The 15864-nt window shown below is 39.8% G+C and overlaps 2 protein-coding genes across 12 annotated transcripts in view; both read left to right on the forward strand.

The window, feature by feature from the left end:
- The window catches only part of si:ch211-51a6.2 (neurotrypsin), an 18725-nt gene extending 17216 nt beyond the window's left edge, over window positions 1–1509 (forward strand). For 2 of the 3 annotated variants that reach the window (XM_034898177.1, XM_034898179.1), the window contains exon 14: window positions 743–1509. In XM_034898177.1, coding sequence (XP_034754068.1) covers window positions 743–1062 — 320 coding nt within the window. In that variant the 3' untranslated portion in view covers window positions 1063–1509. The remainder of the gene's footprint in view (window positions 1–742) is intronic. The other variant, XM_034898178.1, reaches the window with a different exon arrangement.
- A 4013-nt stretch (window positions 1510–5522) lies between these two features.
- The window catches only part of zswim8 (zinc finger, SWIM-type containing 8), a 32685-nt gene continuing 22343 nt past the window's right edge, over window positions 5523–15864 (forward strand). For 5 of the 9 annotated variants that reach the window (XM_034898167.1, XM_034898168.1, XM_034898165.1 and 2 more), the window contains exons 1-6: window positions 5523–7288; window positions 11358–11511; window positions 14083–14177; window positions 14769–14941; window positions 15268–15375; window positions 15492–15573. In XM_034898167.1, the coding sequence (XP_034754058.1) occupies window positions 7111–7288; window positions 11358–11511; window positions 14083–14177; window positions 14769–14941; window positions 15268–15375; window positions 15492–15573 (790 nt within the window). In that variant the 5' untranslated portion in view covers window positions 5523–7110. The remainder of the gene's footprint in view (window positions 7289–11357; window positions 11512–14082; window positions 14178–14768; window positions 14942–15267; window positions 15376–15491; window positions 15574–15864) is intronic. The other 4 variants (XM_034898166.1, XM_034898170.1, XM_034898173.1 and 1 more) reach the window with 1 other exon arrangement.

The following is a 15864-nucleotide window of genomic DNA, read 5'->3' on the forward strand; positions in this document are numbered from 1 at the left end:
TGTGTGTGTGTGTGTGTGTGTGTGTGTGTGTGTGTGTGTGTGTTTACCTACCTGACCAGGGAGCGGGAAAAATAGCAATTGTGCAAAGCATCTCTCCCTTGTTCGTTATCAAGGTTAATGTCCTGTTTAAATGAAATTACATTACATTAAGCTTTAATCTTACTGTGTGAGAAATATTTTACCATAATGATCTCCATCAAACATGTTGGCGCGTTATAACATCATTTTGATTTACTGTATATACCAGTTTGTTGTCAAGCCCACAGTCAGATGGAGAGACAGCTTAATTTCGTTAGTCCTGTTAGTCCTGCACAGAGATACCACAGGTCTTTGCAACCCTTTCACCTAGACATGTTATACAGTATATACATATATATATATGTATTAATAACTACTACAGCCACTTGGGTAGCATACCTGGTAGAGTATGTGCATATGTACAACATTCCCCTTCTCTCTCCCCTTTCATGTCTGAGCTTCTTTCAAATAAACGCCAAAAGAGTTAGTCTTAGCCCTTGTGTTGTCTTCCCGTCAAAATCAAATCTTTATATAGATATATAGAAAGATAGATAGATAGATAGAAAGATAGAATAAAAAATCGGACTACTCATTAACTAACCAATCGCTCATCATTCCTTACTCAGAAACCTAAAGCCATTATTTGTATGTCATTAGATATCTTCTACTTATTATTTTCCCATTACTATGCTCTTGTTGGAGTGAGACTTGTTGTTTTGGTCAGACTCGGAGTACTCCCGGACCCTGCTCCAGGCCTGGGTGCCCCTGCTGCCAGCCTGGAAGTGTAAGAAGCGATACGGTGAACGCTTCACCAGCCGCATGCTGTGTGCCGGGAGCCTGTCGGAGCGCCACCGTGTGGACAGCTGCCAGGGTGACAGTGGGGGGCCACTGGTTTGCCAGGGGGAGGGGGGGCGTTGGGTGCTGACGGGAGTCATCTCCTGGGGTCACGGCTGCGGTAACCCCTCGTTCCCTGGGGTGTACACGCGTGTTAGCAGGTTCCTGCGATGGATTGATAAGGTCATCAACAAACCCTACAAGACCTGATAGACACTCAGAGGTCTTTACATGGGTGCCTTTCTCTTTACTGACATTTAACTCTTTCACCTCACATTCAAATGCAACCAAAACACTTAATACACATCTCAGAATCAACTCTTTTGTCATTTGTCTCCCAACAGAAACCCTGCTACACGTATTGTTACACAATGACCTACAGAAGCACTAACAACAGGCAACATTACAATATACAATAGTAACTCTTTTATTTATTAAATTAGCATAAACCAAGATACACTACAACAGAAAAGGACTCTTCTTCATTGAATGGCTTGTGCTAGCTCAGTATAACTCACAAAAATGAATCAGAAATGCTCCAATGTGTTTCCAATGGCTATATTTCTTTTGTCATTTTTCTTTCTTTTCAGTTTTTTTTATGATTGCTATGACAATTTCTTCAATACTTTTAACAACTTTCCTAAACTCTCAACACAGTTAGCAGTGTTGTACGGTGAGCCCCAATTAGGAGTTAATACATTTTAATTTATTTTTAATTTATTTTTTACATATGTGTCTGTGCAAGCTTGAATGGTAGGGTAGTAGGGTAGGGCTTAAACGTACATTTAACAGTTTTTACAATAGTATATTACCGGGCAAAATGGAGTGTAATGTGAATGAGAAAACAGTTAATGAGTTTTGAAAAGCTGTGGTCATTGAATGCCTCTTGTTTCAAAGGATGAAAAGAGGTCCATAGTCCAGTGCATGCTGACTTCTGCTGTGCTGAATGTGGAAGGAGTTCAGAAAAAGGACCCAATGTGAGACCTCCGGCATTGTAAGAAATGCGTGTTGCCAGGTGTAAAAACTAAAACAAAGGAATAACACTGAATAACCATTGTCAATTACTTGAACTTCCCGGCTGTCTCCTGCTGTCCCTCTGACAGATCAGATAGAGACTCAGCCCTTTAAACCTGAAATAGTTTGTCTTCTTTCAATAACAGACAAGTTTGCAAATGGATTTTTAGGGGGGCTCGAGCCCCCTTAAAAAGGGGCCAAGGGTTAAAAAATCGCCAATGGTTGTGCTTACTGGACTCCTACACTGATCTATATATGCCGTTGTATTATGTCGCAGTGAAAATGTCCACATAGTACATGACACCTGTGTTGTGTCATACTTAGAGGAGAGCTAGTGATGTGGTAAAAGGTTGCTTAGTTATTGATCTGTTGGCGATTTGACATTTTCCCAAACTGCAAAATGGCTGGACAATACAGATCTTTATGGGTCCAGAATTCTGGACCTGATTTAAAGTGGACCAGTGAAACAAAACCAACATACATGAATACATTTTGGATATATTTATGGGTACTCTTCCCCACAGAGAACAGTACCCATCCAAATGGGAAATAGGGAATAGAGAAATACATATTGACACACAGACCTGAGAGCTGTTGCAGTCCAATTTGGATCCAGCTCGTAGCAACCCAAGTTAACCCATGAAGACATCTACTGAGTACATTTGACACAGCTAAATAGTGCTATACTAAGCCGGTGAGGTGAATGACATTGCACTAAAATTGCATGCCTTACAATCACAAGGTCATCTGTTAATGAGAAGGCCAGAGCCAGTGAAAGAATGACAGTAATGGGAAAAAAACAAAAACCTTTAAGAGTGATACATATAAGATACCAAATGTGTACATACTGACAATTTATTTTTTTATTAACATTCCAAGTGTGCATCTCTGAACCAAAACCACTGGTCAAACCATAACTCATGTGCAAACCATTGATGATATCAAAATGTACAGCTACGATTTAACTAATTACAGGTCCTTATGATAACATTTACTGTTTATGGCCCTACAGTGCAAAGTGTAAAAAGTGCAAGACTGTTCATAGGCTGTCTACGTACACATGGCTTAGAGAGACTTATAACCAAGGCTGACCATTAGCAATCGGAAAAACAGGGAACTGCCCTGGGACCTGCAAAAGCTTTTGGCAAGTGTTTTTTGGGTGATTTGATTTACTGTGACTGGGAATATGTACAGTATATTATTAAAGGGTACCTACTGTTTTTATCAACTTGGAGCCTATGTTCCTATGTTTTGTGTCTAAGTGACTGATTGGAACAACACTCTTTTACATCGGTCCAGTATTAAGTGAGATCTCTGCAGTCGGAAGAGGCAAAACAAGCTACAACGTGAGTTAATAGGGTTATTGCGCAGCTTGTATTTACGTTCACAAAAGTGATTGTGTTGCAGCTGACAGGCTCAGATTAATATACTAAGTGTCTGACAACATTATGGAAAGAATCCCTACAGTGATAGACTTTTAAAACATCTTTAAGACCTTTCTGTTTAACCAGAAACAGCTCTGAAGTTGCTAGTGCAAAACCCACCAGACTCCATTTAAATAAACAGTACTTTTAGCGTGTATAGAGCCAACATATTTTCACATGTAAATCTGTAAACTATGTGTTTAATTCAACCAGAACTAGAGTGGTCACAGTTGGAAAAGTGGAAAGACGACCCAATACAACTTTTTATAGTTTTAATCTGTCTGTGTTGACTTTGAATGAAGAGTATTTTATGATGCTAAAATGACTGTTTATTTACATGGAGTCTGGTGGCTTTAGCAAATGCAATTTCACTGATGTTTTTAGGTTTAATAAAATGATCTTACTCTTTAACAGAAAGGTCGACATCCTTAAAAAATCCTTTCCATAATGTTGTCAGACACTTAGAATATTAATCTGAGCCTAAACCAGCACTTTTGTGAAGGTAAATACAAGCTGGACTATTGTCCTATCAGCTTACATTGTAGCTTGTTTCTCTGCTGCCGACTGCAGAGATCTCTCTTAATACTGGACCAATGACATAAAAACACAGGAACATTATCCAGATTGAATAAAAAAACAAGTTACCCTTTAACCCTCTGAGGTCTTAGTGCATTTCCACATATCTTCTTACATATACCTTATTAAGGTATTTGCATACCTGATCCCTGTGTGTTGCATATCAAAGTGTTCAGAATAAACTCAGCTTTCTGTAAAGTGACACCCACATCTTTTTTAGACTTAACAGATAAGTTGGCGCTAAAGGTGAAACGTTGATGTTTGCTTCTTGAAATTCCTCAAATCTCTTGAAACCAAACCTCAAGTTATGTGTTGTCCGAATTGTTTAAATATGATTAAAATAGTAAATAAAATGTCTGAAATTAAATGTTGTAATATTGCCTTTTTTAATAATGAGTTTTGTCAAACATTGTTTAAATGTAAATTTACATTTACATTTAAACGCGCCTAGTGCGTGAGGGGGCTGAATGGGTCCTGTCTTGGAGAGGGTCTAAAATGTATCAAAATATAGATTTAAAACCTCCATCATTTCATCTGATATTGTGCTTGGATAGTGGATAATCTGAAATGAATTTGTATTTATTTTTTTGTACATGATACATGTATTTTTGTGTTCTGTTCTGCATTGGCCAATGCTGTTTTATGTTAGAATTTATTGGGGGGGTGCAACGGTGTTCTTGTCAATGCTTGGGATCCCCTATGGGGCAACACCTTCTCCAACATTGGGTTGTTCTTACTGACACACAGGCCTCACCGGAAAGGGATTACTGCAATAACAGCACATTAACACAATTAAATTATCAGTAATAATATATTTAGTATTATTTGCCTTCGTGAAGTCTCTTTAATGGTCCCTAATACTGTATCTGAAGTCTCTTTTATATAGACCTTAGTGGTCCCTAATACTGTATCTGAAGTCTCTTTTATATAGACCTTAGTGGTCCCTAATACTGTATCTGAAGTCTCTTTTATATAGACCTTAGTGGTCCCTAATACTGTATCTGAAGTCTCTTTTATATAGACCTTAGTGGTCCCTAATACTGTATCTGAAGTCTCTTTTATATAGACCTTAGTGGTCCCTAATACTGTATCTGAAGTCTCTTTTATATAGACCTTAGTGGTCCCTAATACTGTATCTGAAGTCTCTTTTATATAGACCTTAGTGGTCCCTAATGTATCTGAAGTCTCTTTTATATAGACCTTAGTGGTCCCTAATACTGTATCTAAAGTCTTTTTTATATAGACCTTAGTGGTCCCTAATACTGTATCTGAAGTCTCTTTCATATAGACCTTAGTCTCAGAATTCTGACTTTATTCTCAGAATTCTGACAATAATCTCAGAATATAAAGTCAGAATTCTAGGCCCTAATACTCTTCCGTACCCATAGCTCACTTTGACAACAGGGTACGATCATGCAATGCTCCTCAAGTAATGTGGCCAGGAGCTCTTATGTCGGGGCTTATTGTGGAGTAAGGTCATTTAAATACATCAAAAATCAAGAATTTTAATGTCCAGTGATTGCTTTGAAATGTCGCTCTACATGAAGGTATAATTGAGTGTAGCCCATTCAGTTTGTTGACACCTCTCGTGACTGCACTCTCTTCCATCCGAGCTACTAGCCATCAGTGAACGACTGCCTGTGTAGAGCTGGCAGCCGGAAGCTGTGATCAGCTGATGGAGGAGGAGCTGAGAGAGAGGTGAGCCATCTTCCCCCGGCAGAGTGATAGAGCCTGGATGTGAGGGATACGGGAAATCATCTGGGGATCCCGGTAACATTTAGAGGCAAAGACGGTTATAATAGGCCACTGACAACCAGTGTCAGTCGGGAAGGAGGCTGTCTGAAGGACTCATCAGAATTTCTGCACCAGAGTTGACTGAGGAATCTACCAGATTTGAACGTCTCTTATACTAATACAAAGAAAGGAAAACATTGAGCTAGGAGCGGGGATTAATATCGAAATGTGAACCGTATGTGACCTTAGAAAATGCACAAGTCCAGAAGATTTGTGATATAAATAAGCATGTAGTCCTTACAGTACGAAAGGTGTATAGCAACACCAGTCAATGTAAACAAATATTCAAGCTAGCTGAAGTTAGCCGATTGGATGTTAGCTTTCTATTGCTAGCTAACACATATAGCTTAGCTAATATAAGGTAGTTGTATCGAAGCAGAACGAAGGTAAAACGACTTGAAGAAACCTGTCGTCCCTTTAGAACTAGAACTAACCTCAGTATAGTCGTCTGCAGCAGATGACAGCCGTTTGTGGTATCACAATATGCAGTTATTAGCATAATTAGCCTTTTAGCTAACGTCGGCTACATGATTTGCATTAGCAGCCCAGCATAAGAACATTAAACTAGCTAGCACACTAAATGTAGAACAAAGAAGACATTTGGCAATACTAAAGCGACGTATGTTTTTGCCACTGGCTCGTTTAAAATCTATTGCTGTGAAATAGATTAAACACTTTCTGGATAGGTGTAATTTAACTGTTAATGCTACATTAGATAATCTAGCTAGCTAGCTGGATACCCAGTGTAGTCCAGTTGATTGGTTGAAAAGAGCAGGACGCCGGGATGAAGGAAAACAACCGACTTCTTATGGAACATAATTGACTTCTTAAAGATTTAATCTTATCCCTAGCCCCCGTTTTGCAACTCTATGTGTATAACGTTAGTAGTTGGACATTTTCAGTTTTTCACTCCATACTCCTCGGACTGTTTGACAGTAAGTTGAACAATACTTGGCTGGTGAGTTTGGCTCGTTTGTCCTTTCAGCGGCAGCCGTCGTTAATAGTAGCCTACGTTACAGTCACATAGACGGCGGGGCCTACTGTGGAAGTAACAGGGTGCCAATGGAGCCACAACTCAGCCAGGCAGCATGAAAGGAATTGTTGACTCCACCTAAATTACAAGTAGTTTGATTTAAAGACGAAACCACCTTTAAACATAAGAAAAGTTACGTAAACATACTTTTTAATTGTACTTTTGTTGTGTGCTACGAACTATTTAAAGTAGACCACCGCGTTGTCCGTCTGTATTATGTAGCTGTGTTTGAGGGCCCAGCGGTAAGCCTCTCAGCTGTGTTTTGGTTGCTAGTGGCCTCCCCTCCCCCAGTCTTGAGACTTGATTCTCCCCGAGTGTTGGACACTGTCCGCCGGGTTTCCCCTTGCATTTTGAAGAAAGGCCGTGGCCTCAAGTCGCAGTCCTCTGGACTTCGAAGCAGTTTAAAAAGTGGATGTAATGGAACTGATGTTCGCCGAGTGGGAGGATGGGGAGAGGTTCTCCTTCGAAGACTCGGACCGGTTCGAGGAAGACTCTCTGTGCTCCTTCATCTCAGAGGCCGAGAGCCTCTGTCAGAACTGGAGAGGATGGAGGAAGCAGTCCGCTGGACCCAACTCCCCTACTGTCAAGATTAAAGGTCGGACAAGGATTTATTTACACACACACACACACACACACACACACACACACACACACACTTTCATTCATTTTAAATACTTTGAAATATTCCATCTAAAAAGGCTTTACTGAAGTTAATGACAACAGGGTTAAAGGTCATGGTCAGTATTACCTGTACCTGGCAAACCTTTATATTATATCTTATTCTAACATAACAATTGGAGTTATACTATGGAGAAACGTACTGGTTAGTGTTGTAATATTACAAAAACTACCTGTTGCTGATGTCTATGTTTCAAAGCAAGACTGAGATATTAGTGACAAAAGCATAGTGGCAGTTTTTCCCAAATTAATCCACAGACTACTACTCCAGTCACAATCTCATTGGAAGAGCACTTATGCTGTGTATTTTAATGATTTTATGGTTTGTTGTGTCATGGAAGTATCCTGTGTGTGTGTGTGTGTGTGTGTGTGTGTGTGTGTGTGTGTCCTATGTGAGAGAGCGTGAGTGAAAGAGAGACGGAGGAGAGCAGGGAAAGTAAATGCAGCTGATCGAATACTCTGCATGTTTTAATCAGTGTTAAAAAATTAAAATATGTTATTTATGAAACGCAATATTCCTATGAGTCAGCTTCTCTCTTTCTCTGTGAGTAGAGTTTGATTCTTCAGAAACTCTTCCCTGTTCTTGTTTAATTAACCCATCAATAGGCAGAAAGCCATGTGCAGCTATGGGAACTGCAACCGGTGCAAGTGAATAACACTAGCTCATTTTATGTATAGTGTTGAATCATATATTTGTTCAAAAGTAAAAAACAACAACTTATAATCAAGGATGGAATGCTCTCTAAAATTTCCATAGATTAGCTGGAATTTCTTTACTGAATATGTATGTTAAGAAGTTTCACAACTTGGGCAGAATTGAGATAATTAGAACTCTCATACCAGGTGTAAAAGTAAAGACCTGGAACCAGAGTCATTATCCAGATAGTGTATCCAGGTACTTCAAATTGTGGTGTTAGTGTCCACATGATAAATGTAAGTCCAATATTTACTCTCGCCTTGAGTGAGTGACGTCCCTGCCCATGTGGCTGGATGGGCTGATGTCAGTAATCTTTACAGCCCTAAAGCTGCCTACTGCTGGGGCTGAAGGTTTTTCACCATTGATAGATGTGTAGGCCAACTGACGAATCTGTTGGAAAAAGTCAGTGTTAGTTATCTAGCCCAAAATCACATATTCCCAGTTTGGCTCAAGGGCTTTCCAATCTGTTCAGCATATGAAGATTTGCCTTCTCAACAGTAGAGAGGGAAAAAAGAGGAGGAGAGAACAGTCCTACCAAATGCAATGCTTTTTTAATTCTTATAAAGGAACAAGGACAGGGACAGGGACAGGTGTGTGCAGAGCCTCTTGGCCATCTGCTGTGCAGCTGAACTAATGTGGGGGAGGGGAACGGTAACAAGTATGGTATGGACAGGTATATGCTGTGGGTTTTATCAAGTGAAATGCACGGCATTTTATTGATTGACTGAGAACTTCCACAACTGAAACTAAAGCTGTACGTACAACTTAATGCAAGCACAACTTAACAAAGTACTTGGGGTCATATTTTATTCATACCTGCAGTTTGCTTTTCCTGCAACATTCACCCCTTTTAATGGGTCGAAGGCTGGCCAACTATAGCCAATAAAAAGCGGCTATAGTGTTTTTCATACCACACTAAAAAAGCTCCTTAGAAAAATATACTCAAAAAGACAAAGGAATTATTTAAACAGGTTTTTGTGTTTATTTCTACAATAAAAATGATTTTAAAAAGAGAAAACAAATGAATATCTAATCAGACTGTCTTCAGTGTTAAGCCAAGTTCAGACCAAAGATTAGCGACAAGTTGAACTAGTGAACTAGTCCGTCTCAGCTCGACTCAACTGTGGAAGTCTCAGTGGCTGGTTTTAGAGCCTAGGAGGCTGGTTTTAGAGTATAAGAAGCTGGTTTTAGAACGTAAGAAGCTGGTTTTAGAGCTTAAGAGCCCGGTTTAAGAGTATAAGAGGCTGGTTTTAGAACGTAAGAGACGTCTCCTGTTTCAACAGCCAATAGAGAAGTCAGCTGGTGGAGTCAGTCGGCGTTATCGGCATCGAAATACTTAGTGGCCGATTAACAAAAGACAAATACAAACAGTGCAAACAATACTTGGACAATACATGAGCAATTAATGTATGCAAGTGTAACAGTTAAGAAGAAGCTGTTCGGATGTCTTTTTGAAATATGCGATGGATGAAGGTGTTCTGATGTGATTTGTGACGTCATTCCAACTCTTGGTGTATGTATAAAAAAAAATCACCTGGTTGCCTTTGATGTCAATAAACTGGAAAGGAAAAATGGACTTGAAGCACATACAAAAGTTGTGATCTGTAACACACCAAATGACATATTTGAAACCTTTATTGTGCAAGAAGGGAAACAAAGAAAGTATGGTACAGTCACCTGGGAGGAAATGAGGAAGGCAGTAAGATAAAACTAGTGACCCAGTGAAACAAGTGAATGAGTCCCCAGCTACGGAAACAGCTGTCGTAGTGGCTTCCCTCTGTGCTTGCAGCTGATAGGTGGACAGCTTGCTGTCATTAAGCTGCAACAGCCAATCATAGGCTAGCAACATGGATTCTGTTACTACCCAGCCAGCCCTCTCTCTTCAGGGTTTAGCTCTTTACTGTTTGACAGTCAGACGGTCCTAGTAGCTCCTGCTGTAATGTACAAAAAACATTCAAATGTAGATAGCACCCTCTGCTTCCTTTTCTAACGGAGGATTCAGCAGGAATTATGTTAAGGTATTAAGGGGATGGAGCTCAGTCAGGCTGCAGTTTTAGAATTCTACCCTACACATTCAAAAGACCACAAATAATGACATAAATGTAATCTTAAACATTTAGTAGTTTACTTTTCATCCTTGACTTGTTGCACAAAACAACAGGAAATCATTGCATGCATGAAAAAGATAAAAATAAGTAGAAATACAACAGTTTTGACATTGACATTGGCAGCAGAAGTATTAATAGTGAGTGGTAAATTGTTGGCTTGAAAATCCGTTGCTTAGTATAATATAAAATATCTATTTTATAGGGGTGGGAAAAAGTAATTGCTTCTTAGACGCATCACGAGTCTCTTGAGACCGATTGAAGCACATAAGTTAATAATCGATTCTTTTTTTAAATGTTTTTATTTTTATTTAAAAGTGACTCTCTCCAGACATGTAGAAGTCAGAAGACCCAGTGACTGGAAGAGGACGGGATAATGGAAACAACTTAGAGTTAAGGCAAGAGTGCAGAAAAAACACTATAATGGCCAAAAGGAGAATTTTTAAAAATATATATATATATATATACACATGATCTAATAAGACATACATAAAATAATTAGGCAAAGATTAAGGCGGTTGATTTACTTTATCACATTAAGTCCGACCACCTCATGTGTCATGTTCTCCACCTTCAAACATGACTCAGCCTCGGACATGGAAGATCGCTGGGAGAGAAGGTGACTCAGCATGTTTAAGGCGTAAGCATGGATGACTACACAATAAAAACCTCAGTAGACAAAACACTTCATTACAACTTGTGTGTGACAAATATCTGTCAAAGTCTAAGCTTTGTCTAGGAAGTGATCAGCACACAGATTTAAATGTACATTTTTTTAAATCGCGCATGGAAATGTACATAAAAATGATTGGTTGAGAATCAAAATGTTGGCCTCAGAATCGTATCGTGAGGTGCCCAGAGATTCCCACCCCTACTATTTTAATGAAGTTTAACATGGTTCCTGACATTTATTTCATGAATTACTTGCATTACTTTGTAACTGCCTCAGCCATACAGGGCTGCAGCACTGAATCTGTTGAGGGGAAACCTTATCAGCACCAACAAAAACACTGTAGCTCCAAGATAAAAGCAGCAAAAACACGACCGCCTGAAACATGTACTATACATAGTTCGATTGGTATGAATTATGTCATTTGACAACACAAGGGAACAAACTGTCTAAGTTTATAGAATCAGCAGAAAGTCAAAGATAAAAACAATATACACATTGTGTTCTTCCTCAGATGGTCAGGTGATTCCACTGGTGGAGTTGTCAGCAAAGCAGGTAGCGTTCCACATCCCGTTTGAGGTGGTGGAGAAGGTCTACCCCCCCGTCCCAGAACAGCTCCAGCTCCGCATTGCCTACTGGAGCTTCCCTGAGAACGAGGAGGACATCAGGTGAGAATGCTGATAACATGCATTTCTTTTCACTTCTTATTAGGTATGGGCCTATTGAAGACGGGTATCATTCGTTAATTAGTTTTTCAAAAGTAAAAAATTGTTCCCCAAAACCAAAAATGGATGACGACTACTTTTTCCGACTTTGTGATGAAATGAATACATGGATGTATTAAGAACTGGCAGCGTCCTTCCACGCCACACACTGTCAGTTGAAATTATCAAAATTGGATGAAACGCTCAATACCTGTTTTTTACCATTTATCATTCGAGCATAACTTTTTTCTTTTCTTGACATTTAACACTACATAACACTAACTAATTAACTAGTTTTACAGTTATTTTTGGAATTTAAGCCTCATTTATAGGAAATTTTACCTAATGTTTGAGTTAAAAAATCTGAAATTATTTTGACCAGAATTAAAGGAATGGATGTTGATGGATAATCACAGACTGGAATATGTCAACTTTTACTCAATACTATTTCAAAACCACTTCCATGCTTTTTTTAAATACTATAAAACGGAAAAAGACGCCCCATAAGTGATGAATTGTGTGGAATCAATCATGTTATTTGGGGTAATTCAAATTGGGTAGTTAAAAACAACATTGATATAGGAAAATGGGTCAATTTGACCTGAGTACAACATGAGGGTTAAAACACAGCTGGTCTCCTGTGATAAGAGAGGACAAGAACACGTCCACACACTGACATTATTTGGGTTTGAGTCAGTGTGCCTGGGTTCCTCTTATCAACAATGCCCTTTTCCAAAAGCCTTACACCTACGTGGTATGTGTGTATTACTCTTCTAAGTAGCGCTGCATTTTCCTTTGGTCAGCCAGTCCATTCATACGTCTGACGGGGTTCTCCCAAGTGCTGAAGGTCAGTCTGTCTGGGGAAATGGGCCACTAGGATATTGACTGAGTATCATGATAATAGTGATGTTATTCATTCCAAGCTATTCTGCACCTAATCAGTATTTGGTGCCATGCACTCTGCAGAAACATGTCTTTACTCCCTCTGTTGACAAAGCTCTGTGCACCATAAGACAAATTTATGTTAATGGTCCTAGAAAAGTCTAGATAAATGATTGATTGTTTTGTCAGACCAAGGGCATAAATGTAGCATGTCCTGTTTATCGTGATGTATCGCCGACAAAATAAAATGATTAAATTTGGTTTTAATTCAGCAGCAGGCAGACTGCGCTGCAGTCACTCCGCCTTCATTTTAATGGGTTTTTAATTAAGGTTTGAAAAAGAGAAACGTTTATGATGCTTAAATGACATAAGCAAATGCAATTTTGCGGATGGTTTTATGTTTAAAAAAAGGATCTTACTCTTTAACAGAAGGTTGACCTCCTTAGAAATCCTTCCCATAATGTTGTCAGACATTAAAATATGAATCTGATCCTGTTGATGGCAAAACCAGTTCTTTAGTGAAGGTAAATACAAGTTGGATAATTGTCCCATTATCTTACATTGTAGCCTGTTTCTTTGCTGCCGACTGCAGCAATCTCTCTTATTACTGGATCAATGTCAAAGATGGTTGTTCCCATCAGTCACTTTGACACAAAAACATAGGAACATAGGGTCCAGGTTGAAAAAAAACTGTAGTTACCCTTTAACTAAGGAATTCTTACTCCTTCTGGCACAATGCGATGAGTTGTTACAGTGAAGACAAGAGAGCACATACTGTAACCTGAAAACTGATATAACCACCACCAGCTAAAGATGGGGAGCATGCTTCTCTTATCTAAATGGTTTGTATACTGCTGTTTTCTGATAAAAAGTTCAGATAGATAAAAGTTTTTGGTGTGTTTTTTTAGGTGTCTTTGTTTATCAAATCCAAGTCCTGTGCCACACGGGAACCAAAATAGAAAGTTGAACTGGCTCTCAGAACCCAACCCTAATTTAGCATTTTTTGTTCATCACACACATTCGGACAAACCTAGTGAGAGGGACTCGGTTATAGACTTCCCCACAGAAGGTGGTCCACAGCTTCTGTAGCTTTGAAATATTTTAAAATATGGTCTTTCAGGAAAAAATTTGGCATCTCGAGGTAGGACTTTTACATTTTTTAGGTATGACTTTCCAAAAGGACACTTGGCAAACGTCCTACATTTTGAGTGTTTTTTTTTTAGACAGAACAGGACACCACACACCACCTTACAGCCCCAACTAATAAGTGGAAGAAGAACAAGCCTACCCAACCAATTTTGGCATCAGTTTATGTCTTTTCAAGAAACTTCTTTCTGAATTTGGCAAATAAACACAGTCTCCTGACCTATCCTGGCTGTACACCTACCTCCGTAAGCTAGGATGGTCTCCACCACCCTACGAACCCTGTACAAGATCACAGGCTTAGAACATAGATAGACAAACAGGACTCAGCACAATCTTATCTTTGCTGTTGCAAACTGCAATTTCCCCACTGTGGGACAAATAAAGGTTTTCTTATCTTATCATACCAGGGTAGATATGCTTAGTTTTGTGATTCACACACAGTAATTTGGTTCTCTTTATCATCCATTCCCATCTTCCTTCTGTCTCTCTGTCGACCTCCTGCTGCAGGTTATATTCCTGCCTGGCTAATGGGAGTCCAGACGAATTCCAACGTGGAGAACAGCTCTACAGGATCAGAGCTGTCAAAGACCCTCTGCAGATCGGTGGGTAGAGGTGTCACCCTTACCCAGATGTCGAAATTTCAAATCTGTCTTCTCCCAGCGCAGATATGCCGAACTTAAACCAAACTTTTTTTCAAGCGACTGTCGCAAACAAATTTCCCTACTTGGAATGTTAGTGTTGCTAGAGTTGGGGTGCTGTCTCAGTGGTTTGGTGTAAGGGGGTCACGAAATTCAGTCTCAGCCCATCTTGATGTTCAGACAAAATCAAGATTGCAGATTTCCAACCCTTCTGAAGCCTGTAAACGCAGACCTCCAGGTACCGGAGACATTCATCTGCGTGTACAGCAGAACGGACAAACAGATCAGTGAAAAGCGTTGTAGTGAACCGTCCATGTTATTTTGTTTTACAATTTTGTTGAAAGAAACCCAAATTTCCGATATAGAAACTTCTTAAAATTCTTAAAAAGTCTTAAAAGACACTCCCTTCACTTTCATTGTATCAATAAATCAGCCATTAGTACATTACAAATTTCGTTAATAGTTGCACCTTTCAGTAAAAACATACTATACATTCAATTAAATGAAGTATTAACCCATCCCTGTTGTCTTCTGTGACCATGTCTTTTTTACCAGGCTTCCATCTCAGTGCGACAGTGGTGTCCAGTCAGTCCGGTCAGTCTAAAGGGGCCTACAATGTGGCGGTCATGTTCGATCGCTGCCGCATCACTTCCTGCAGCTGCACCTGCGGCGCTGGGGCCAAATGGTGTGCTCATGTGGTAGCACTCTGCCTCTTCAGGATCCACAATGTGAGTTGTGTATCTACACAAACAAATTCTATTGAACTGTATCACATCGGGGCCGGGTTAGCTCAGTTGGTAGAGCAGGTGCACATATATAGAGGCTTACTCCTCTGCGCAGCGGCCGCAGGTGTGACTCCGACCTGCGGCGCTTTGCTGCATGTCACATGTGATGTACATTCTTCTTAGAAAAAAATTGTTTTTTGAAAAGTCTAATGCTATTTTGTCTCTAGAACTTTTGTTTTTGTTAATCAGGAAAATGAAATAGTAATGTGTACTCTCTCTGTGTGTGTATGTGTGTGTCTGTGTCTGTGTCTGTGTGTGTATGTGTGTAGGCATCAGCAGTGTGTCTGAGGGCTCCAGTCTCCGAGTCGTTGTCAAGGCTGCAGAGGGACCAGCTCCAAAAGTTTGCCCAGTACCTCATCAGTGAGCTGCCTCAGCAGGTAACAACCATGTTCTAAACCAGCTTTATAAATGCAAGTATGCTGTCTCTATGATGTATATGTGTTATACTGTATCTGATAAAATGGTTGGTATTCATTCAGTTTTGTGTCTCCAGATCCTACCCACAGCTCAACGCCTGCTTGATGAGCTGCTGTCCTCTCAGTCTACAGCCATCAACACTGTGTGTGGAGCTCCAGGTACAACAGCAGTTCAGACAACAGTTTGTTCCTGACATACAGCACGAGAGCGAGCTCGAGTTGTCCTGACATGCACGACCTGATATTAATACCAGAGGAGAACGTTTGATCATTTCATTCAACATTTTCTCTGAAAAGAATATTTAAACCAGTTTGAGCCTAGAGCTGAGTAGCTATTGGGGTTAAGTTAGTTAGTAGTTAAGTGGGGGGGGGGGGGGGCAAATGTCTTGTTGTTGTGCATGGTGTCCATGGAGAGAGGTGTGTTGGCAGGAAGGTTTGGGCGGAGAAATT

Source organism: Etheostoma cragini, chromosome 17 (genome assembly GCF_013103735.1).
Source record: "Etheostoma cragini isolate CJK2018 chromosome 17, CSU_Ecrag_1.0, whole genome shotgun sequence".
NCBI lineage: Eukaryota > Metazoa > Chordata > Actinopteri > Perciformes > Percidae > Etheostoma > Etheostoma cragini.